General features: G+C 38.2%; 1 protein-coding gene across 2 annotated transcripts in view; it reads left to right on the forward strand.

Moving 5' to 3' along the window:
* Positions 1-26,190, forward strand: part of CIR1 (corepressor interacting with RBPJ, 1) — a 44,030-nt gene that overhangs the window by 2,639 nt on the left and 15,201 nt on the right. The window contains exons 2-7 of one of the 2 annotated variants that reach the window (XM_029934366.1): positions 3,386-3,480; positions 7,167-7,240; positions 7,844-7,854; positions 7,944-8,008; positions 9,294-9,342; positions 10,243-10,360. In XM_029934366.1, the coding sequence (XP_029790226.1) occupies positions 3,386-3,480; positions 7,167-7,240; positions 7,844-7,854; positions 7,944-8,008; positions 9,294-9,342; positions 10,243-10,360 (412 nt within the window). Of the gene's footprint in view, positions 1-3,385; positions 3,481-7,166; positions 7,241-7,843; positions 7,855-7,943; positions 8,009-9,293; positions 9,343-10,242; positions 10,361-26,190 lie in introns of those variants that run through there. The other variant, XM_029934367.1, reaches the window with a different exon arrangement.

The raw sequence follows: 26,190 nt of genomic DNA on the forward strand, positions 1-26,190 counted from the left end.
TATGTACATTCAGTATATATATGCAGTATATGTTACCATTATGAAAAGAGTGAGAAAAGACTGTCTATTACATATATATGTGTGTGTGTATTCTTCATTAGAATATCTTTGGAAGGATATAGAAATAGAAGAAATGATAATATTGGCTGACTATGAATATATTTACTTAATTTAAAAACTAACTTTTGGAGCATCTGGGTGGCTCAGTCAGTTAAGCGTCAGACTTTGGCTCAGGTCACAATCTTGTGGTTCATGGGTTTGAGCCTCACTTCAGATCCTCTACCCTCCTCTCTCTGCCTGTCCCTCACTCTTTCTCTCTCTCTCTCTCTCTCTCTCTCTCTCTCTCTCTCTCTCTCTTTCTCTCTCAAAGTAAATAAATAAACTCAAAAACATATATTGGTAAAAAAAAAAATTAACTTCTAAAAACCAAAACTTGGGCACCTGGGTGGCTCTGTCGGTTAAGCATTCACCTTCAGCTCAGGTCCTGATCTCATGGTTCATGGGACTCTCTGCTGTCAGTGCAGAGCCTGTTTCAGATCCTCTCTCTCTTCCTCTCTCTATCAAAAACAAAAATTAAAAAATAATAAAGTAAAACCCAAAACTTGATATAAAGCATTCTGTTATACCAGCCTTCCTCCCATTCTCTAAAGTTAATCACTGTCTTGTTCTATTTATCTTGTGCACATTCCTATTATCCAAATAGCAAACTTTGTTATTACACGGTTCATTTTTTTATTATGAAATAGCTTAAACATACTTTTTTATTAGCAGATTCTGAGCATTTTGAAGGCTAAGAATGTGTTTTATTTTTATTCCAGTCCATGATACTCTGTATATATTTAAGCTCTTGAGCAGTTGAGACTGGTAAAATAACATTGTAAAATCTAAGCCTTTAAATAAACGATAGTTGTTCTGTTAGAATACCGTGTTATTATTAGTGTGTTACTCTCCCAGGCAATGACCCCTTGTATGTCTTTGTTGCAACTGTCTTAATTTTGAGCTACAGTGAAAATTCCAAACGTGCTTTTTATTGCCTATCCGTTTCCTTCTACTGTAACATTACATTGCTAAGTATGAAGTCAGTGGAGAAAACTTTCAGAAACTTATACCAAAGGAAACTTTTGGGATAGTCTGTCCCTAAAGAGTTCTCTTTTCATTTCTAGTTTTGCTTTTGTTTCCATATGAATTTCTACTTGTCCATCTCAAACTGTGTCCCCTTAGGACCTCCTAGTTCATCACTACTAAAATATTGGTGGCTCAGTCAGTTAACCTTCGAAACTCTTGGTTTCAGCTCAGGTCATGATCTCATGGTTTGGTTTGTGAGATCTAGTCCCCGCATCAGACTCAGGACTGACATTGCAGAGCCTGCTTGGGATTCTCTCTCTTCTCTCTCTGCCTGAATGAATGAATGAATGAATGTTGCTGCTAAAATTGACTAATGGCAGTCTTGTCCCACACCCTCCTCCCACATGTATTTGCCCCTACAGTTAATAATATAATCTTATGTTAAGTATTTGTCCTCAGTGTAAGTATTTGTCCTCTAATTTACCTTCTTAAAATTTAGCGTATTTGGAGAGAACTTGTGTGTTGTGTGCACGGTGTGTATGTGTGTGTTTAAGAGAGAGCGCAGGTGAGCACGGGGCAGAGAGAGAGAATCCCACAAGTGACAGAGAGAGAGAGAGGGAGAGAGAGAGAAGCACGGCTTACCTGAAGTGAGGCGCGTGCTCACTCGATGCAGAGTATGAGCACACCCGAAGCAGGGCTCGAGCTCACCCACTGTGGCCCTTGAACTTACCAACTGTGAGATCCTGACCTGAGCTGAAGTCAGATGCTTAACAACTGAGCCATACAGGCACCTATGGATAGAAAGTTTTGACTTGCTCTTTGTATTGAATGGTTGTCAAATACTGTGTCATTTACTGTAAAGGCAGTAGGAAGGCACTGATACCTTTTTAACCTAGAAATAACCTGATTAAGTATCCTGACATAAGTTGTGTGTGGACTTTTTACCTCCAACCACTTTTATGATTTTGAAGATTTCACATAGGGATACATTCAGCCTGTGATATTGGGGCCCTTGAGCAACTCCAGGACATTTGATGCATCTCTGTCTTATCTCTTTGTTTCCTCTCTTATCTCTTCCCTTTTTCCTGCAACTACCTTTCAATTCCTTTTCTTTTTTTTCTTTTCCTTATCCTCCATTTCTCCTCTTTTAGAGTGTCTGTGATACCCATTGGCATTTGGAGGCATTGCTTAATCCTATTGGCTGTACCCTGGGTATTTTCTTGAATAGACATATTCCATATGGAAAGATTATCATTCTCATCTCTGAAGTAACCAGAGACTAAGTGTAAGAAGCTGCTGTACCACAGGGACTTAAAGTGGCTCTTAAATTTGATTTTTTTCCTGAAAGTTTAACTATTTTGAATGACTAGATTTTTTAAAAATTATTATTATTATATTTAAATTTACATTCAAATTAGTTAACCTATAGTGTAATAATAATTTCAGGAATAGAATTTAGTGATTGAGCACTTACATATAACACCCAGTGCTCATCCCAACAAGTGTCCTTCTTAATTAATGCCCATCCCCCATTTAGTCCATCTCCCCACCCAAAATCCCGCCAGCAACCGTGTGTTTGTTCTCTGTATTTAAGAGTCTCTTGTGGTTTGTCTCCATCCCGTTTTTATATTATTTTTACATCCCTTCCTTTATGTTGATCTGTTTTGTATCTTAAATTCCACATATGAGTGAAATCATATGAAATTTACCTTTCTCTGATTTATTTCACTTAGCACAATATACTCTAGTTCCATCCACATTGTTGCAAATGGCAAGATTTCATTCTATTTGATTACCAAGTAATAGTCCCTTGTCTATATGTACCACATTTCCTTTAATCCATTCATCAGTTGGTGGACATTTGGGCCCTTTCCATACCTTGCCTATTGTTGAGAGCGCTGCTGTAAACATTGGGGTGCATGTGCCCCTTCGAAACATCACTCCTGATCCCTTGGATAAATACCTAGTAGTGCAGTTGCTGGGACATGGGGGAGTTCTATTTTTAATTTTTGAGGAACCTCCATACTGTTTTCCAGAGTAGCTACACCAGTTTGCGATCCCACCAGCAGTGCAAGAAGGTTCCTCTTTCTCTGCATCCTCGCCAGCATCTGTTGTTGCCTGAGTTGTTAATTTTAGCCATTAAATGTCTGGATTTATGGACCTATATCAAGGCACAAATCAGGCTTTTCAGCTGTCATCTTGTGGTGATGTCATTATGACCAAAATATATTATATTGTAAACTATATACAATAACATTTTATATTTCATTATAAAATGCAAGCAAACTTTCTACTTAAGTTTTTTACTTCACTAATTTAGGTATGGATGGCTGAACAGAAAATATCATATGATAAGAAAAAGCAAGAAGAATTGATGCAACAGTATCTTAAGGAACAAGAATCATATGATAATAGGTAAGAAATTTCACTATGCTGGTGTTTTTAGAATAATTCTCATTATTACTATTATAATTAATCATTCCTCTCATTCTCTCTACATTTTACAATTTGAATTCCTCTGGAAGAAGGAAGTATTTTCCCTTTCCCTATTTAGTTATTCATTTAATCATTATTTCTATCAGTATGGACTCGTATGTTTATTTAATGGGTTATAATCTAAGGTTGCCTGGGTGTCTTAGTTGGTTGAGTGTCTGACTTCGGCTCAGGTCACAATCTCATGGATCATGGGTTTGAGATCTGCTTCAGGCTCTGTGCTGACAACTCAGAGCCTGGAGCCTGCTTCAGATTCTGTGTTTCCCTCTCTCTGCCCCTTTCCCACTTGCACTCTGTCTCTCTCACTCTCAATAATAAACATTTTTTTAAAATTTTTAATGGCTTATAATCCAATACCATTGTTATTTGTTTTGTTGTTCAAATTGTTTCAATTTTGGCTTTTGACTGCTCTACCAGCTTGGCTCCTATATCCATTGCACGTGCTCCAACCTTATTTTTTAACATTTTGTTGGCTTTTTAAAGTTTTTTATTTTATTACTCATTTTGAGAGTCAGAGAGAGAGCATGCATGCACATGTGGCACAGGCAGGGGAAGGGCAGAGAAAGAATGCCAAGCAAGTTCTGTGCTGTTAGCACAGGAGCTCCACGCAAGGCTGTCTCACGAACCATAAGATCATGACCTGAGCCGAAATCATGAATCTGTCTCTTAACCAACTGAGCACCCAGGCATCCCTCACCCCCACCCCAACCTTTTTTTAAAAAGGCACCATAAGATGGTCCAAACCTCTCTTTTATTTTCCCTGCTCTAGTATTGGAATCAACCAAGTTCGAAGGACCTTGATTTCTTTTATTGGAAAAAGGTATTTAGAAACCAGGTTCCGGGCACTAAGTGTGTTGACTGCTTCTCAGTTTGGTTATTCAAATGCACATTTATGAGTAACTGGTGATTTGCAAAGGTTTTTTTTTTCATTTCCTTCATTCAGAAGTGTCTTTGATAGCCAATTTTGTTCTTTAGTAACCTCATTTTTCTCTTTTAAGTTTTTCCTGCCATAGATGTTTCTTAATGTTTATGAATATTGATTTCTACATACTCCTTTTAAAGATGACAATAACATTTATTATTCCAATTGGATAAAGAAAGATTTGTTGGGATGTCAAAAAATCTATACATTCACTGTGCATACACTCAACAGCAACAAAAATAATAATTTTTACAGGTTTTTAATGAAATTAAAATGCCAATATCATAGCTTTACCTTTTATTTTATATTCCTGTTCAATTTTGCATGAAGTGGAAATTGGATCTTAAAGTTTTGATAATATGTTATTTTTATGTCAGTATAAACAAAATGTTTTTTGCAAGGGTAAAATATCCAGAACATTTTTTTAGGTGTACCGTTCACAGCATTAATTACATTAACATCGCTACCATCTATTTCCAGAATTTTTTCCATTACCCCAAATAGGAATTCTCTACCCATGTAACAGTAACTCCCTCTTCCCCCTCCCTTCAGCCCTTGGTAACCACTATTTTACTTTCTAAAGTGAAAATAAATTTGCCTATGACAGGTACCTCATATAAGTGGAATCATAAAATATTCATCTCTTTGTGTCTGGCTTATTTCACTTAGTACAGTGTATTCAAGATTAATCCATATTGTAGCATGTATCAGAACTTTTTTTTCTTTTTATGGCTAAATAATATTCCATTATGTGTATATACCATATTTGATTTCTCCATTTATCTGGACACTTGGGTTGCTTCTACCTTTGAGCTATTATGAGTTATGCTGCTATAAACATTGGCATGCAAATATCTATCTGTTCAAGTCCCTACTTTCAGTTCCTTTAGGTATGTACCAAGGAGTAGATTTCCTGGATCATATAGTACTTCTGTGTTTAGCTTTTGAAGAACCACCAAACTGTTTTCCATAGTGGCTGCACCATCTTACATTCCCATCGGTAGTGTACAAGGATTCCATTTTCTCCATGTCCTTGTCAATGTTTCTCATTTTCCTTTTTTTTTTTTAAGTTTATTTATTTTTGAGAGAGACAGAGAGTGAGTGGGGTGGGGCAGAGAGAATGGAAGAGAGAGAATTCCAAGCAGGCATGGAGCCCTCATCAGCATGGAGCCTCCTGTAGGGCTTGAACTCAAAAACTGCGAGAGTATGACCCGAGCCGAAACCAAGAGTTGAACGTTCAACCAACTGAGTCACCCAGGCACCCCTCCCTTTTTTGTTTTTAACAGTAGTCATTCTACTTAGTGTGAAGTGGTATCTCATGGTCTTGATTTATACTTCTCTGATAACTAGATGTTGAGCTTTTCATGTGCTGATTTTAACTTTTAAAATGTTAATTTAAGATATAATTTGCACACTTATTAAAAGTGTATGTTTTAAGTATATATATTTATGAAGTTTTGGAACCATCACCATAATCTAATATCAGAACATTTTCATCATCCGAAAAAGAAATACTGTACCCATTAGCCATTACTTCCCATCCCACACCCTGTTCCTTCTACTTCTCAACCTTAAGCCATCACGAATTTATTTTCTGTCTCTAAAGATTTGCCTATTCTGGACATATCATGTAAATGGGATCATACATATAAATGGTCTTTAGTGACTGGCTTCTTTCACTTAGTATAATGTTTTTGAAGTTCATCTATTTTGTGGCATGTATCAGTAGTTCATTCCTTTTTATTGCAAAATAATATTCCATTGTATGGATATAGATCCTGTCATCCTTTCACTCTCTTACTTTTTTTTCCACAGTTCTTTATAAATGCCAATAGAAATGAGAGAAGAATAATAATTATGTAACCCTTTGTGATTGCCTTTTTCAAATATAAGAGGAAATTCTATTCACTCTTTAGCTTTCATCTTTATTATCAATACTTGGATCCTATGAATCAAAACTTTAATTCAACCAGTCATTCAATTTATTGCAGAGCTTAAAAAAAAAAAAAGTCAAAGCATATCTCTCTAAACAGAACCCAAACTGGGAACTTTCAGTATTGAAACAGAACTAAAAAGAAAATGATTTTTGAGGTGCAACAGACATTGATTCCATCATAGTAATTAACCTGTTGTAGAACATCTTTAAACTATTCTCTCTTCTTTGGCTTCATCAGAGAATTTGATTCTCCTATTGACTCTGACTCTTATTACAAGCATTAATTGGATTTGACTTTCTAAAGAAATTCCAGAGAGACTCATTTTTCCAAAACTGTTTGATCTCTCACAACTAAGAAAAAATGTTGGCATTATTTCACTTAATTCCAAATTTGTGCTGGCATATAGGATTTCAAAGCTGTCACTATTTCCATAGCATTTCAGAGTTTAAGAAAAGCATGTGAGAGTGACCATGGCACTTCCCCCTTTTCTTTTGGGAGGCCGAAGATCCCTCAGGTAGTGAGAAAGTCTCAGAATGGAAAACCAGTTACTAAAGGGGCAGCACTGTTTGAATTTCCATTCACGTATTTCAGATGTTATCTCATCAGTGAAATAAAGTTTTGGAACTTTCTCTCTAATGAAAATATTTTCTCTTAATTCCTTTAGGGATTTTTGGAGATGGGGGAAAATTATTCTGTAATTTCTTTTCCTCCTACAAAAAATTGTTAACTTTATTTCTTATTTCATTTAGGTTGCTTATGGGAGATGAGCGTGTAAAGAATGGCCTTAACTTCATGTATGAGGCCCCACCAGGAGCCAAAAAAGGTACTTGCCTCATTTCCTTTTTTTTTCTTAATGTCTTTGATATATTTGCAACTAAAGATAGAACTACTATGACAAACCTTTTTTAAAAATTGCTCATCTTTTAAAATTGCTGTTATTTTGTAAAGATAACTTTAAAATACTATAATCAATACAATTGAATGAATGCTAAAAATATTTCTCTAATCTAGTAATATTTCGTGATGACTTTCTTTAATGACGACCTTTGAAGAGGAAAAAACGTCAACATCAACAGAAGTGCATTTATTCTCTTAGAATTTGTGTATATATCTTTAGTCCTCACTGAATATACTTTTGAAGAGAAAGCATACTATTCTGTCAGTGAAAAATATAAAAGTTTAAAAATTAGGAATTAATGTGTTTATTACATACTGTCTCATTCAATATTGTATTTGAATTTTTAGCAATTTGAATCTTATCTTGTGAAAGAAGGGGAAAAAAAGTCAAACCAATAACTTCTTACAAGTTACAATTAAATACTATGACATCATCATATAGTATAGTGTGGATACCAGATTTTAATGTTGAAGTTTTTAACTTGACCTACTTTTTTGTTTTTTACCCATATTTTGATACACTATCAAGAAAACAAAGAGGTAAGGTACTATTTTCTGTGTTTAGATTTAGTTGCAATAGATTGTAATTTAATGGAAAAATTGAAAGACTTCTTAATGAATGTTTTTAGAAAGAAGAAACAGAAGGAGAGACTGAATACAAATTTGAATGGCAGAAAGGAGCCCCACGGGAAAAGTAAGAACGAGTTTTCTTTTGAGCTAAAATATATTTGAGTTTTATCTGATATTCTGTCTTTTTTATAGTTTATTGTGAAGTTGGTTTCCATATAACACCCAGTGCTCTTCCCCACACGGGCCCTCCTCCATGACCATCACCCCTGTTCCCTTTACCCCCTCCCCCTTCAGCCCTCAGTTCGTTTTCAATATTCAAGAGTCTGTTGTGATTTGCCTCCCTCCCTCTCCCTAACTCTTTTCCCCCTTTTCCCTCCCCATGGTCCTCTGTTAAGTTTCTCCTGTTAGACTTGAGTGAAAACATACGGTATCTGTCCTTCTCCGCCTGACTTATTTCACATAGCATGACACCCTCAAGGTCCATCCATGTTGCCACGAATGGCCAGATTTCATTCTTTCTCACTGCCATGCAGTATTCCATTGTATATATAAATCACATCTTCTTGATCCACTCATCAGGTGATGGACATTTAGGCTCTTTCCATGATTTGGCTATTGTTGAAAGTGCTGCTATGAACACTGGGGTACATGTGCCCCTATGCATCTGATATTTCATCTTATGTTGCCTTCTCATTCACTAGAGAAGGTACCTAATGTGAAAAGGTATTTTACATGAGTTTTTCTATACAATTTATTTGATCATAGACTTTTTTTTAAGTTTATTTATTTATCTTGAGAGAGAGAGTGTGTGTGTGTGGGCACCAGTGGGAAAGAGGCAGAGAGAGAAAAGGAGAAAGAGAGAATCTCAAGCAGGCTCTCCCATGATGCAGGGCTTGGACTTATGAACTGCGATATCATGACCTGAACTGAAATCACTTAACCGACTGAGCCACCCAGGAGCCCCTGGATCATAGACTTTAATTTAAATAGTTTTTCATTTTTTAAATCTCAAATCATCAAACTGGAAACTTAATATGAAGTGGTATTTGGAAATAATAGATTTCATAGTTCTGTTATACATTTTATAATGTATTTAGAACTATAAAACTATTTTCAGAATAACTGCTGTTTATTAAATTGTTCTTGGGGCGCCTGGGTGGCTCAGTCGGTTAAGCATCTGGCTTCAGCTCAGGTCATGATTTCACGGTTCGTAGGCTCAAGCCCCATGTCGGGCTCTGTGCTGACAGCTAGCTCAGAGCCTGGAGCCTGCTTCAGATTCTGTATCTCCCTCTCTCTCTGATCCTCCCCTGCTCGCGCTCTCTCTCTCTCTCTCTCAAAAATAAATAAAGAGATTTAAAAATTTTTAACTGTTCTTAATATTGTGTTTGTACATTTTCTCTGCTTAACAGATATGCCAAAGATGACATGAACATCAGAGATCAGCCCTTTGGTATTCAGGCGAGTGAGCTATATTTTACTCTATAAGAATAATTTCTATTTAATAAATACTTCTTTACTGTTGTTCAAAAGGCATTTAAGCTGAAAAAGGTCTCTGTGGTTTTGATTTGTATCAGATAGTGAAAGGACTTAGAGGGGAAAACATTAAGCGTAGTAGATTGATAAAAGATAGTAATCAGGAATTTCATGTCTATGTAGATTCCCTGTATGTATGTCTGTTAAATTTTATTTCCTCCTGTTTAAAAAAAAAAAAAAAGGTAGGAATCAAAATTACCGAGGGGTCTCTGCAGTTTTCAGGAATTTAGAGAATTAGCTCAAGATCAAGAAAAGATGTAAAACCATTGTTTTAAGAACTGGGACAAACTATCCCCGATGGTCAAATTCTTGTTAGAACATTCTTTGGAGTCCTACCTTCCTTATTCATTTACATCTCGTCTGTGGCTGCTCTCTTGCTACATTGGCAGAGTTTAGTAGTTGTAGCAGAGACCTCTGGCCCATCAAGCCTAACGTACTTAATATCTGGTCCTTTACAGAAAAAGTTTGCCAGACCCTGGTTTGGAAACAGAAGCTTTAAAGATTAACTTTTTAAATTCGAGAAATTAAGATTAAGCCGTGATGTAATTCCTTTTTGGTATTTTACCATTTCCTTTTGGATAACACTGTTTTGTTACCACCACGTGACAATCAAAAAGAGGTAGCATTCAATTTAGATTTTAGCTAGAATTTGTAAAAGTTTTAGTATTTATGTTAAATTACCAAAATAGATATGGAATCTCTTTCCCTGGAAATCTTTTTAAAAATGAGAGTAATGTAACTCAGACTCTGCCAGGAGGTGGGGATTTGAACATTGCTTAGAGTTTTAGTATTTTAATAACTAAAGTAATGTTCGCTGTTCCTCAGGTTCGAAATGTGAGGTGCATTAAATGTCACAAATGGGGTCATGTTAACACAGACCGAGAGTGTCCTTTGTTTGGCCTCTCTGGGATAAATGCAAGCCCAGCTCCCGCCGGCGGCTCAGGTAGGCGCGGCCTCTTGCTTTAGGGTTTACATCAGGGACGAACAAGGACAGGTAAAAGGGTTTTCCTTTGATTTGTTGTTTTCTTTACGTACCCAAAATATGATGGTCAATAGGAAACTCATATATTTTAAATTTGAAATGCTATATGTTAGAATTTGATTTAATTTTTCCAGCAAAGGGCCCTGTAAGCTTGATTTTAAAGGTAAAAGATGGGCAAGGGCGCCTAGGTGGCTGAGTTGAGCATCCACTTTGGCTCAGGTCAGGATCACACAGTTTGTGACTTTGAGCGCCGAGTCGGCCTCTGTGCTATCAACACAGAGACTGCTTTGGATCTTCTCCCTCTGTACCTCCTCCGCTTGCACTCTCTCAAAAATAAAATAAACATTTAAAAAAAGGTATTAAGTATAGTTCATCAGGTTAGTAACCTAAAAATAGAAGGAAGAAATGGTTCTTTCTCATATTCATGTTCTCCTGAATTATAAATGTAGGCTTGACTAGAAGACTCAGCAATCGCCTCATTTTAGTTCAGAGATAAAATCAAAATTGAGTTTTGTTTTGTTTTAAATGTTTTATTTATTTTTGATACAGAGAGAGACAGAGCATGAGAGGGGGAGGGGCAGAGAGAGAAGGAGACACAGAACGGGAAGCAGGCTCCAGGCTCTGAGCTAGCTGTCAGCACAGAGCCTGACGCGGGGCTCGAACCCACAAACGTGAGATCTGACCTGAGCCGAAGTCGGAGGCTTAACCGACTGAGCCACCCAGGCACCCCTCAAAATTGAGTTTTAAAAGATGTTAAATATGTTAAAATCGAGTTTTACTTGAAAGTTGTTTACCTTCCTGCATATTATTGCCTACTTTAAAAAAATTGGTCTAATTTGATTTTGATCATTTGAATTCTTTTCATAAAAGGAGATAAGAACTGAGAAGTTTTAAATTTATCAGTGCCTTATTAGTATACTATTGCGACAGCCACACTGATCCAACTGTAGGTCATAATAAATTGTAATAGAAATAACTTGCTTACTTAACTCTGTAACCTTAAACAGGATACTTCACTTCTGTGAGCTTCAACTCATTTTGAAATAAGGGTGGTACTATAAGCAACGAGAAATTTTCCATGACACCCCAGTGTACAGCACACATATAAAGGCAGAGCTGCTCTATGAAAGCACGTGCTCTGGCCCCTCGGCTCACCCAGCTCAGATGCACTGCTTTGCTGTGCCTTCCGCTGCCACCTCTGAGCCCAAGGTTCACTCTCAGCATCTGGCTTTCGGCTTCTATTGTTGCTAGAGATCCTGCTTCCTTCCAATGGGCCTTAGGATTCAGATGCCAGTTCTCATATTAGGAGTTTAGGAATCTGAGGGGCACCTGGGTGGCTCAGTTGGTTAAGCATCGCACTTGGGCTCAGGTCATGATTTCACTGTGAGTTTGAGTCCTGCATCAGGTTCTGCACTAACAGGGCGGAGTGGTGGGATTCTCTCTTTCTTCCTCTCTCTCTGCCCTTCCTCCACTTTTGCTCGCGCGTGTGCACTTGCTCTCTCCCTCTCTCTCTCTCTCTCTCTCTCAAATAAATAAATAAACATTAAAAATTAAAAAAAAACATTGTCAAGTTTGACTTTTTTTCTCTCTCTCTCTTTCTTTTAGAGAGAGAAAGGGAGTACAAGCCAGGAGAGGGGCAGAGGGAGAGAGATGGTAAGGGGTGGGGGGCTGCGGCTGGAATTTTAAGCAGGCTCCATGCTCAGCACAGAACCCGATGTGGAACTAGATCCCATGACCCTGGGATCATGACCAGAGCCCAAATCAAGAATTGAACACTCAACCTCCTGAGCCACCCAGGAGCTCCCAGACACTGTTTCTTTAATGGTGTTATGGATGTTAGAATGAGTAGAAGAAGTACACAGATAGAATATTAAAACTGATTTTTTGGGGGCGCTTGGGTGGCTCATTTGGTTAGGCCTCCGACTCTGGCTCAGAGCCTGGAGCCTCCTTCCGAATCTGTGTCTCCCTCTCTCTCTGTCCCTTCCCCTCTCATGCTCTGTCTCTCTGTATCAAAAATACATAAAACATTAAAAAAAATTTTTAACTGATTTTTTTAAATTCCGTACTCCTCTAAAAAAAGATTAAGAAACCACATGTTAAGTGGGGGGAAACTATTTGCTCAGTGGTGAGAGAATGTTGGTACAGACCTTGGTCTGGCAGTCTCTGACAAAAGAATGTTCTACTGAACACAGTGCAGGTACTCTTAAAATCCACATACTGGTGTTCCTTCCTCACCTGCCCCCACTCAGATGGTGAAAGGAGAGGCCCCCAAATATGGGAAGCCCTAAAGAACACGGGAGTGTACTAGTTCATATATAAGGAACCCATTGGCTTAAGTATTTTTGACTATTAGTTTTAGTAGTCGTAGTCATAGTCATCTGATGTTATGTCTGAGAGGTGTGTGTGTTTTCTGGACGGGGTTGCATCTTCCTCGCTTCTCCTTCACTCCGGCCTTGTGGTGCCCTGACAGCCACGTGGCTCCTGTGCGGCTCGGGGCAGCAGCTTCGTTCCCCAGCCTCGTCTTACTTTGATCCTGCCTCTAGCCTTTTATTTAGTAATCAGTAGGCTTCCTTTGATTCTCTTTCTTTTATTTTATTTTACTTTTTTCCTCTTTTTTTTTTTTTTTTTTTTAAGAGAGAGAGTGCGAGTTGGGAACGGGAAGAGGAAGAGAGAGAATCTTAAGCAGGCTCTCTGTCCAGCTCGGAGCCTGACATGGGGCTCAATCTCACAACTCTGAGATCATGACCTGAGCTGAAGGCAGCATGACCTCAGCTGAATCAACTGAGCCACCCATGCACCCCTTGATTCTTTAAGAAAAAAAGAAAGATTTATTTATTGAAATAATCTCTACACCCAATATAGGACTCACTGACCCCAAGATCAAGAGTCACTTGAACTCCCAACCCCAAGATCAAGAGTCACATGCTACCAACAGAGCCAGTCAGGCACCCCTGCTTCATCTTGATTCTATATGTTATTTTTAAGTTTTTTTTAATGTTTATTTATTTTTGAGAGAGAGAGACAGAGTGCAAGTGGTGGAGGGGCAGAGATAGAGGGAGACACAAAATCTGAAGCAGGCTTCAGGCTCTGAGCTGTCAGCACAGAATCCGACATGGAGCTCAAACCCACAAACCGAGACCATGACCTGAGCTGAAGTCGGATCCTCAACCGACTGAGTCACCCAGGCGCCCCAATCTTGATTCTATATTAGAAAGTCTATAACAACCAAACAATTAAAAACAGTGAATTCAGGGACAGTGAAGCTGGTTATTAGCTCTTTTCCAGCTGTCCATTTATATTCATACACTTTGAAGTAATCATTCATGTTTTACAAAATTTTTGGACCCCATTTGCAATGGCGTTGTACTGCCATACTATTCTGCAATCAAGTGGACTTCTTCAAAATAAAGGGAAGTAAAAAAATTCTTTATTTTTTTGGCTCCTAACAAGTTTTAACATGAATGTAATCCAACTTGTGATGTCTGCAAATTAGTGAGTCTTTATCTGTATCTAAATGAATTGAGCAGTGGGGTGGTAGAGGATAAAAAGTATTAACTTTATTGAAATACTAGAGTTAACATTCCTAGTATATAAAATGTTCTTTCAAGTCAATATGAAATGCAAAGGAGCAGAGGACAAAAGGAAGAATCCAAATGGCCGTTAAACCTATGAGGACATTTTCAACAGCATTAATAACCAAAGAAATATGAAAACTAAAATAATATATTATCTTTTTACCTATCAAATTTGGCAAAGATTTAAAAGAATACATCCAGTGTTGGAGCAAGTGTGGTTAAATGAATTTTAATCCACTGTTGATAAATTGGAACACTATTTTTAAAGTCATTAGGTGATAGGCATCAAAAGATTAAAAACATGCATATCCTTTTACCTAGAATGTCAGCTTCCAAGAATTTTTAATAAAGTGGAGGCTCCTGGGTGAATCAGTTGGTTAATTAAGTGTCCGACTTTGGCTCAGGTAATGATCTCACAGTTCGTGGGTTCAAGTCCTGTGTCAGGCATGGTGCTGACAGCTCAGAGCCTGGAGCCTACTTCTGATTCTGTGTCTCTCTCACTCTCTGCCCCTCCCCCACTCGAGCTCTGCCTCTCTCAAAAATAAAACAAACATTAAAAAAATTTTTTATAGTAAGAAAGTGATAAGGTGCTCAAAGATTTATGGTACTGAAATAATAGAAACAGTCCTACATGTCCATCCATAAGAGCTTGGTGAAATAAACTCACTCATTTGTAGAGCACTTATTCTGTGCCAGGCGTTTTTCTTGGCTCTAGAACACAGTAATATCAAGACAGAAAATGGCTTTACTTTCAATTACATTGGAATGACACAAAATAAAGCGGCAAGAAAATACTGGATATTTATAAGTTCAATAATGAAAATTATATTGGTAAATATATATAATAAACTATATTATACTGTGATAAGAGGGAAATGGTGAGTAATTTTGGATTAAGTGGTCAGGAACGTCCCCCTCTGAGGAACTGGTGTTAAACTGAGACCTAACTGACAGGAAAGATGCAACCATGTAAAATCTGGGGGAAGAGCTGTTGGCATCTTAGAAGGAACGGCCTTTTTTTTTTTAAGTTTATTTATTTTGAGAGAGAAGGAGCATGTGTTGCACGCACAGGGGCAGGGGCAGGGGCAGAGAGAATCCCAAGCAGGTTCCGCGCTGTGAGATCGGGGCTCAGACTCACAGACTGTGAGATCATGACCTGAGCCGAAATCCAGAGTCGGGTGCTTACCTGCCTGAACCACCCAGGTGCCTGCAAGAAGGAACAACCTTCTAGAATTGGGAGCTGTAGATTCTGAGAGGCAGTATGCATGGTGGTTAAGAGCACGCACTGTGTCTGCGTAGCTACCTATGTGCCTGATTTTGAACATGTGCTCTGCCATTTAGTAGGCCTGTGTTGTTAAGCAAGCTACTCACTGCTGTGTGCCTCAGTCTGCTAATGTCTATAAAATAGATATCCTAGCATCAGCCTCATAAGGTGGCCATGAGAGCTAGACAAGTTAATATGGGGAGTGCTTGCAATAGTACCTGGCATATAATCAGCACTTCTTTTTTTTAAATAAATATTGGTGCATCCCCCCCCCCATAGGGTGAATATGAATAGGTGAATAGAGCTGTATATCTATGTTGACACATAAGGATATACTAAGATATATCAAGTAAAAAAAAAGTTAAGAAGGAATACTGTTTAAAAGTATATAAGGCATTCAGTGGTTAAAAGTTAAAACAATCAAGGGCACCTGGGTGGCTCAGTCGGTTAAGCATCCAACTTCGGCTCAGGTCATGATCTCACAGTTCGTAGGTTCAAGCCCCGTGTCAGGCTCTGTGCTGACAGCTAGCTTGGAGCCTGGAGCCTGCTTTGGATTCTGTGTCTCCTCTCTCTGCCCTTCCCCCACTTGTGCTCTCTGTTTCTCTCCCTCTCAAAAAAATAAACATTAAAACATTATGTTTAAAAACATTAAAAAAAAAAAAAGTTAAAACAACCAGGGTGCCTGGGTGGCTCGGTTGAGCACCTCACTTTGGCTCAGGTCATGATCTCATGGTTTGTGGGATCGAGCCCTGCACTGGGCTCTGTGCTGATGGTGTGGAGCCTGTTTGAGATTCTCTCTCCCCTTCCCCTGCTTGCTCTCTCTCTCTCAAAATAAATACACGTTTGAAAAAGTAAAATGACGTTTTCGAATCAAGTTATTTTCTAAATCTGTAAGATTTTGTTTATATTTTTTTAGTTTATCTATTTTGAGAGAGAGAAACTGCTCGAGCAGGGGAGGGGCAGAGAGAGAGAGGGAGAGAGAGAATCCCAAGCAGGCTCCTTGTTGTCAGCACAAAGCCAGATGTAGGGCTCATTTCCACAAATCATGAGATTATGACCTCAGCCAAAATTAAGAGTCAAGATGTTCAACCAACTGAGGCACCCCAAATCTATAAGACTTAAAAATTTTTTTAATGTTTGTTTATTTTTTTGAGAGAAAGAGAAATACAAGTAGGGGAGGGGCAGAGGGAGGGAGAGAGAGAGTCTGAAGCAGGCTCTAGACTCTGGGCTGTCAACACTGAGCCTAACTCAGGGCTTGAACCCACGAGCTGTGAGATCATGACCTGAACCAAAGTCAGATGCCCAACTGACTGAGCCACCCAGGCGCCCCATAAATCTATAATATTTTAGAAGCTCTGCCTTTGATAGTGAAAGGATGATTCACTGATTTTATGAAAATTAACTCTTAGAATTACTAAATTTTTTTTTCATTTTATGAGATAATTTTATTTGGCGCTATGTTTTTGACATCCTGCATATCAGGCGTAAGTTTTATTTTTTTTAATTTTTTTAAATGTTTTATTTATTTTTGAGACAGAGAGAGACAGAGCATGAGTTGGCAGGGGCAGAGAGAAAGGGAGACAGAATCGGAAACAGACTCCAGGCTCTGAGTTGTCAGCACAGAGCCCAACACAGGGCTCGAATCCACGAACGTGAGATGACCTGAGCCAAAGTCAGAGGCTTAACCGACTGAGCCACTCAGGCGCCCCAAGTTTTATTTTTTGAACTTCTATGTTCCAAGCTCATCGAAGATAATGGGTTCTACTCCTAGTTTTCAATCTAATCAGAAACATTAAATTAACATATCACATAAGAAACAATAACTCTTGGCTGTTTGAGTCAGGAAAACAAAACTAGAGCATTGTCTAAGAATCTATTTAATACAGAGTAACTGAGTGTTAATACGGGAGATAGGACTAAAATGACCTTTGAGAAATTATTAAGATTGAAACAGAAAGAAAGGTGGGCCAGAAAGACCAGAAGAAAAACCAGCACAGATTTATCTTGGATGGCTATGAATGAAAAGAGCCAGGTTTGAATGACTCAAGAAGTTTTGCCGTTGGATGCTTACAGCCATCATTTCCCAAACTTGCCTGATGTAAAGAATCACTTGAGTATTTTGTTAAAGATATTGGTTACCAAGCCCCTATTGAATCAGAGTACTGAGAGGATTCTGAGACTTTCACCCTAGAGGATGGTGATAATCTGATAATTTGAGAAAATAGGTTTAGGCAAAAATGATGCCATAGAATATTTGGGGTGTGTGTGTGTGTGTGTGTATGCTTAGAAAGGGAAAAAGCACAGAAGAAGCAAGTTGGTAATGTGTTAAAAGAGCTTTTTTTTTAAGGGAAATCAGCATCATTTCTAATTTTTTTCTATTGTAAACTAAATATCCAGTCTTAGAGGAGTGGCAAAATAAATTGTTGATATATTTAGTGAATTAAGGATTATTAATTGAATCTACATTATGATTCTGATAATATATAGCTATATGCATATACATAAGGACTGGAAGGAAACATGGAAGACTGAAAATAGTTAATAATTTGGTGAAATTACACATGACTCTCTTCACTTTTATATTAAAATGTGTGATTTGGGGTGCCTGGGTGGCTTAGTCAGTTAAGCATCTGACTTCAGCTCAGGTCATGATCTCATGGTTCGTGGGTTCCAGCCCCGCGTTGGGCTCTGTGTCAACAGCTCAGAGCCTGGAGCCTGTTTCAGATTCTGTGTCCTCTATCTCTCTGCCCCTTCCCAGCTCTCTCTGTCGCTGTCTCTCTCTCTCTCAAAAATAAATAAACATTAAAAAATATTTTAAAAACAAAGTAAAGTAAAATATGTGATTAAAATTGGGAAAGACACTGGGACACCTGAGTTGCTCAGTTAGTTGAGTGTCCAACTCTTGATTTTGGCTCAAGTCATGGGATTGAGCCCCATATTGGGCTCTTGGCTGTCAGTGGGAGCCTGCTTGGGATTCTCTCTCTCTCTCTCTCTCTCTCTCTCTCTCTCTCTCTCTCTCCCTCTCCCTCTCCCTCTCCCTCTCCCTCTCCCTCTCCCTCTCCCTCTCCCTCTCCCTCTCCCTCTCTCTCCTCTGCTCCTTTTCCCTGCTCTCACTCATTCTTTCTCTGTCTAAAATAAAAAAATTCTTTAAAAATGGGAATGAAACAAGATTTGGCTTTCAGACATTGAATATCTCATGGTATTCCTGAGAAGGTTAATGTTTTCTTTGTACTCCCATATTAAATTTATTTTCAGAATAGTTGGAACAGTTGAAGAAAGCAAAGAGTTACTGGTGTGTTGTAAAGAGCATATTCATGATGAGAAATAACTAGTAGACTGAATTAATTCTTTGCCTCACTCTTTATAGAAAAAGGCATTTGGAAAATTTCCATTTCCAATTTTTCCTTTAAAACTGACAAATATAAGTATGAGAACAAATACTGGTAAATACACAGGATATTTTTAATTTCTTAAATCCTGTATCTTACTCATCTGAGAATATCTCAAAGCACTGAACTCTATGATAAAATTATGGTAAAAATAGATCAGTAACTTTCACCATCTGTGATACCACAGAAGATGATGAAAGTTACTGATCTATTTATGATGTACTGTCAAGGTTGAGAACCATCAGCTTCAGCTGTATGTAAGAACAGTTGATATGATATGAAGATTTCTTAATGATATGGATGTTGTTTACAACATTTGGTCAAATTAAAAATGCAGGTTATAAAACAAAGTAGCCACATGGATTCCATTCATGTTTCTCTTGCTATCTTTAGGTAGACATATAGACAGATACTTGTAGCAAAATGGCAGGAGATAGACCAATATATTAACAGTGATATAATTATACATTTATAGTTTATAAGTGAGTATTATTTTAGAAGAATTGAAAATTTTATACATAAAAGTAAATTATTTAAAATTTTATCGCTCAGTTAATGTGTTTGAAGTTTGACCTGCATTTAGCAGTGCCACTTAACTAACACTAATAGAAACTCTTAAAGGATTCTCAAAAACAAACTAAAAAAACTCTACTATATCAAATAGGAAAGCAAATAATAATGATGTTATAGTCTGAGTTTGAATGCAATGAAAAATAAACTGGCCAATTTCCTAATCCACTTGCTGATTCAAGCTAAAAAAAATCTTTTCATTTAAAAAAATCACCTATTGAATAATGTCTCACCAGTGAATAGAGATTATTTTTGCAATAATGCAATTTCAGTGGATGCAGTTATCATGGGATAATCACACCCCTGGGGTACAGCCCTGTGCCTGTAATCTCCCAGGAGTGTAATTATTTCATGATGACCGCACCCCCTGGCGCTGCATTATTTCTATTATGAAATCCTTAGTTTAGTATATAAAGTAACTTACTTTGATCACTGGAAACTGCAAGGTGCTGTTAGAATGTTCCAGCTGTGAGGTTTACAGAGACCAGCTATAAGATTTACTTCTCCTTTACAAAGTTAAATTAGGCAATCAAAATGCTTCTTTTGGCTAAGCTGGTTTAGAGTATCTTTTCTACCGATAAGATCATCTTAACTTTGAAAGTTGCCTGTACTCTTAAGTACATCAGAATTATACATAAAACTTGCAAGCTTTGGTGGTGACCTAAATGTTTATAAAGTGTTTTTATATTACAGTATCGTTAAAAGGACTGCCCACCTGCCTTTATGTGTACTCTGTGGCCCTTGTTCTTGTCACCGACTCTTACCGTCTGTCTCTTAACATTTTTCGTGTATACTAAATTTTTTTAAATCCACAGGGTGGATTTTCAACAAAGTGGGTGTTTTTATTTTTGTTTTTGTTTGTTGCTTTCTTAAATAGATTTAATAGTTACATGTATCTGTATGCCTTCTACTTAATCATTTTGTTTCATTTCTTGTTTGTGCTTTTTCTTAATAGACTATTTTTTGAGAGTTTTAGGTTCACAGCAAAATTGAAAGGGAAGTACAGAGATGTCCCATAACACCCGAGTCCTACAAAAGCATAGCTTCTCCCATTATCAACATTCTCTATAAGAATTGTACATTTGTTATAACTGCTCACCCTACCGTGACATGCCATTATCTCCCAAAATCCATTGTTTACATTATGGCCCACTCAGTCTTGTACTTTCTGTAGGCTTAAACAAAGGTATGGTATGTATCCATAGTATAGTGTCATATAGAGGAATTGTGGAGTTTCACTGCCCCAGAAATTCTCTGTGCTCCCTCCTCTGACCGTCTAACCTCTGACAACCACAGACCTTCTTAGTATCTCCCTCATTTCACCTTTTCCTGAAGATCACATACTTGGAATCTTACATATGTAGCCTTTTCAAGTTGGCTTCTTTCGCTTAGTAATATGCATTGTAGGTTCCTCCATGTCTTTTCATAACTTATTTAATGGGTCATTTCCATTTAGTGCCAAATAATATTCCATTGTCTGGATGTACCACAGTTTATTGACCCATTTACTTACTGATGGACATCTTGGTGGTTCCAAGTTTGGGCAGTTAGGAATAAAGCTGCTATAAACTTATCTGTGTGCTGATTTTTGTGTGGTCATAAGTTTTCAATTCCTTTGGGTAAATCCCAAGGAGAGTGATTGATAGATAGTGTGGTAAGAGTGTATTTAATTATGTAAGAAACTGACGAACTCTTCTAAAGTAGCTATACCATTTTACATTCCCATCAGTAATGGATGAAAGTTCCAGTTACCCATATCCTCGCCAGCATTTGGCATTGTCAGTGTCATGAATTTTGGCCATTATAATAGCTGTGCAGTAGTATCTTGTTTTATTTTGCATTTCCTGATGACATGATGCAGCACATCTTTTCATATACTTATTTGCCATCTGTGTATCTTCTTGGTGAGGTGTCTATTATGGCCTTTGGCCCATTTTTAAAAATGGGTTGGTTGTTCTTAGTGCTGAGTTTTAAGAGTTCTTTGTATATTTTGGATAATAGTCCTTTACTAGATGTGTCTTCTGCAAATACTTTTTCCCCAGGCTGTTGCTTTGTCTTTCTGGGTTTTTTTTTTAATGTTTTATTTATTTTTGAAGGAGAGAGAGATAGAGCGGGAGTGGGGGGTGCGAGAGAGAGAGGGAGGCACAGAATCCAAAGCAGGCTCCAGGCTCCGAGCTGTCAGAACAGAGCGCAACGCTGGGCTCTAACTCATGAACCATGAGATCATAACCTGAGTCAAAGTCGGATCTTAACCACCCAGGCGCCCCTTCTTTTTCTTGATCAAGTATTTTTTTAACAGCTTTATTGAGTTAAAATTTACATACCATACAGATGAGCCCTTTAAAGGGAAGAATTCATGGCACCTGGGTGGCTCAGTTGGTTAAGCGTTCGACTTCAGCTCAGGTCATGATCTTGCAGTTGATGGGTCCGCATCAGGCTCTGTACTGACAGCTCAGAGCCTGAAGCCTGCTTTGAATTCTGTGTCTGCCTCTCTCTCTGCCCCTCCCCCACTCATGCTTTTTCTCTCTCTCTCTCTCAAAAATAAACAAACATTTAAAAAAAATTTTTTTAGTGTAGAATTCAATGGCTTTGAATGTGCATATTCACAAAGTTGTATATCCATCCCCACAGTTAAGTTGAAAACATTTTTATTACCCCAAAGGGAAACGCCTCAGCCCCTCACTCTCCGGCTCCTAGTATCCCTGAAGCCTAGATTAATTCTGCTTTTTTTGCACATTGCCTGTCCTTGACATTTCATATAAATTAAGTCCTACAGTATGTAGTAAAGAAGGTAGATTTAATAGCTTTTTTTTTTTTTGCCTTTAAATTTCACACTTAACAGCGCCTGAGTGGCTCAGTTGGTTAAGCGTCCAACTCTTGATTTCAGCTGAGGTCATGATCTTGCAGTCGTAAGATTGAGCTGTGCTCGCACTCGCACGCTCTCTCTCCCAAAAATAAGTAAAAAAACTAATTAATTTCATACTTAAACAATTAAAATTGCCTTTCTTCTCCCCCACCCCAAACACTTAACGTCTAGTGTCCTCTTCCCACGGAGTCTAGGCATATCACCTTCCCTACACATCAATTATGCACAGAGTATTGTCAGCCAGGGAAGCTCACCTAAGCCAGAGTTTTTATTAGGGTTTAATTATATGGTTTTGATTGATTGACTCATTGACCATGTAGTTGAACTCCTCTCTGGCTTCTCTCCCTTCTCCAGAGGTCAAGCTAATGTCATGTGGCTCAGAGCCCCAACCCTCTAATCACACGGTTGGTCCTCCTTGTGTGACCAGCCCCATCCTGACTCATCTCCTTAGCATAACCTGTTTAGGGGCTCACCATGAGACCCTCAGTAATGTAAACTGTCAGGTCCCATTTGAATAACAGACTCTCCTATCACCCAAGAAATTTCAAGGACGTAGAGGCTCCCTACCCGGAGCTGGGGACAAAGTCCAGCCAATTTCTTTATTACACAGCAGTTGTATTTTTTATATTAATTTAGTTCAAACTATTTTAAAATTTCTGTTGAGACTTTGCCAATGCATATGTTATCTAGAAGTGTGTTGTTTAATCTCCAAATACTTTGGGATTTTCTGACTCGTTTCTTTATTGATTTCTAGTTTAATTCCATTTTGGCCTAAGAGCATTGTTTGTATGATTTCTCTTCTGTCAACGTTTGTTAAGGTGTGTTTTATAGCCCAGAATGTGGTCTCTTCTGGTAATGTTCCACATGAACTTGAGAATATATATTCTTCAGCATAGTCTATCCAATGTATACAATACTTTATCCAAGTATGTATATCAACTAGATCCAGTTGATTGATAGTGCTGTTCAATTCAACTGTATCATGTTGGTGTTTTTCTTTTGTTCTCTGGAGCTGTTTCTGATATAGGGTAGCATTGAAATCTCCAACTATAATAGTGGATTTGTCTATTTCTAAAAATATTTCTGTCAGTTTTTGCCTCATATTTTGATGCTCTAATGTTAGATGCATACACGTTGGGAATTATTATATCTTGTGGAGTATGAAACCCTTTTTCATTGTCTCTTTATCCTTGGTAAATTTCCTTGGTCTGAAACTTGCTTTGTTTCAGATATATATATATATCCATCATTTTAATCTATCTGTGTCTTTATTTGTTTAAAGATTTCTTTTTATTTTTTTATTTATTTTTTTTAACATCTTTTTATTTTTGAGAGAGAAACAGAACATGAGCAGGTTGGGAAGGAGAGAGAAGGAGACACAGAATCTGAAGCAGACTCCTGGCTCAGAGACTGATGTGGGGCTTGAGCTCACAAATGGCGAGATCATGACCTGAGCTGAAGTCAGATGCTTAACCATCTGAGCCACCAGGTGTCCCCGGAATTTTTTTTTTAATGTTTATTTAATTTTGAGAGAGAGAGAGAGAGTGAACAGGGGAGGGGCAGCAAAAGAGGAAGACACAGAATCAGAAGCAGGCTCCAGGCTCTCAGCTGTCAGCACAGAGCCCAATGTGGGGCTCGAACACACAGACTGGGAGATCATGACCTGAGCCGAAGTCAGACCCTCAACTGACTGAACCACCCAGGCACCCCAGGATTTTTTTTTTAAGTAATAACTACATCCAGTGTTGGGCTCAAACTCAAAAACCCCAAGATCAAGACTCTAATGCTCTATTGACTGAGCCAGCCAAGTGCCCATGTGTCTTGATATCTAAAGTGGTTGTTTTGGGGTACCTGGCTGGCTCAGGTCAGTAGAGCATGTGACTCTTGATCTTGGGGTCATGAGTTCAAACCCCACATTGGGGATAGAAATTACTTTAAAAAATTAGAAAAAGAAACAGTGGGTTAGTTGTGAACAACATATAATTGAGTCTTCTATATATATAACAATATATCTTATTATTGACATAATTGGATTAAGATATATCTGGGGCGCCTGGGTGGCTCAGTCTGTTGAGCCTCCGGCTTCGGCTCAGGTCAGATCTCACGTTTGTGGGTTCGAGCCCCGCGTCGGGCTCTGTGCTGACAGCTAGCTCAGAGCCTGGAGCCTGCTTCCGGTTCTGTGTCTCCTTCTCTCTCTGCCCCTCCCCCTCTCATGCTCTGTCTCTCTCTGTATCAAAAATAAATAAAACATTAAAAAAAAGATATATTTATAATTGTTATCTGTTTGTTGCCCGTGTTCTCTATTTTTTTGCCTTCTGCTTTTTCTCCTTTCAACTGAACATTTTGTATGATTCCATTTTCTCTCAGCATATCAGTTGTACTTATTTTTTTTATTTTAGTGGTTGCTCTAGAAATTGCGATGTGAATTTATAACTAATTTAAGTCCATTTCAAATAGCACTGTACCACTTCACAAGTAGTGCCAGTATTACAACAGAATAAACCAACTCCTATGAAGTAGTACCAAGTACTTTATAACAGAATACACCAGCCAGACCAGGTATGACCAGGCATGGTCCATTATATTGTACTCCTGTTATATAACATAGTTCCTTTTCTCTGTCCCTTTTAACATTGCTGTCATACATTTACTCATAAACAATAATCATCCAGTATATCTTCGCTATTATCATTTCAAACAAGATGTTATCTGTTAGGGGTGCCTAGGTGGCTCAAATGAGAGTCCAACTCTTGATTTCAGCTCAGGTCATGATTTTATGTTTGTGAGATTGGGTCCCACATCGGGCTCTGTGCTAACAGCACAGACGAGTCTGCTTGGGATTCTCACTCCCCACGCTCTCTCTTTGCCCCTCCCCCACTCATGCACATGCTCACTCTCTCACTCTCTCTCAAATAAACTAAAAAAAAGATTCTTTTTCTCACATTTTTTTAAATGTTTAATTCTGAAAGAGAGAGATACAGACAGAGTGCAAGTGGGAGACACAGAATCTGAAGAAGGCTCCAGGCTCTGAGTTGTCAGCATAAAGCCTGACATGGGGCTCGAGCTCATGAACCATGAGCTCATGACCTGAACTGAAGTTAGAAGCTTAACCAACTGAGCCACTCAGGCTCCCCTCTGATTCTTAAGAGTAAGAAAAAATATTTTATCTTTCAGTTATTCCTTTTCAAATGCTCTTTATGTAGATCCAAATTTCTTATCTGTGTCATTTTCCTTCTCTCTGGAGAACTTCTCTTAAACTTTCTTGCAAGGCAGATCTGCTGGTGACAAATTCCTCAATTTTCATTTGTCTAAGAAAGTCTTTATTTGTCCTTCACTTTTGAAGGACAATTGCTCTGGATACAGAATTTAGCATTGGTAGGATTATCTTTTAACACTTTGAATATTTCACCCCACTCCCCTGTTGCTCGCCTGGTTATTAAGAGAAGTATGATGTGATTTAATCTTTGTTCCTAATTAGGTAAGGGTTTTTCCCCTCTGGCATCTCTTTTTGTCTTTTGGTTTTCTGAAGCTTGAGTATGATATACCTAGGTGTAGACTTTTTTGTAGTTATCATACTTAGTGATCGCTGAGCTTCCTGAATCTGTAGTTCGTTGTCTATCATTAGTCTTGGGAGCTCTCAGCCATTATTCAGGTATTTCTTTTGTTCTTTTCTCTCTCCTCTCCCTTCTGCTTCTGGTATTCTGATTGTGCATATGTTGCACCTTTTATAGTTGTCCCACAGTTTTTTTAATAGTCATCGTCGTCTTCTCCTCCTCCTCCTCCTTCTTCTTCTTCTTCTTCTTTTTCATGTTTTTTGCCTTTGCATTCTGTTTGGAAAGTTCCTACTGACATATCTTAAAGTTCACGAGTCTGTCTTCAGCCATGTCCAGTCTGCTGACGAGCTCATCAAAGACATCCTTCATTTCTGTTAGTGTTTTTTTTTCTAGCATTTCCTTTAAGTAAGCTGTGTCCAACATGTGGCTTGAACTCATGACCCTGAGATCAAGACTCCTCTAACCAACTGAGCCAGTCAGTTGCCCCTAAGTCTCATTCTTTTAGTTAGCATGTGTCCCCCTGAGCTATAACCTTCACAAGTGCTTCTCAGCTTTTTTTCTCCACCCCCCCCC

The sequence above is a fragment of the Suricata suricatta genome, chromosome 3 (genome assembly GCF_006229205.1).
Source record: "Suricata suricatta isolate VVHF042 chromosome 3, meerkat_22Aug2017_6uvM2_HiC, whole genome shotgun sequence".
Lineage (NCBI taxonomy): Eukaryota > Metazoa > Chordata > Mammalia > Carnivora > Herpestidae > Suricata > Suricata suricatta.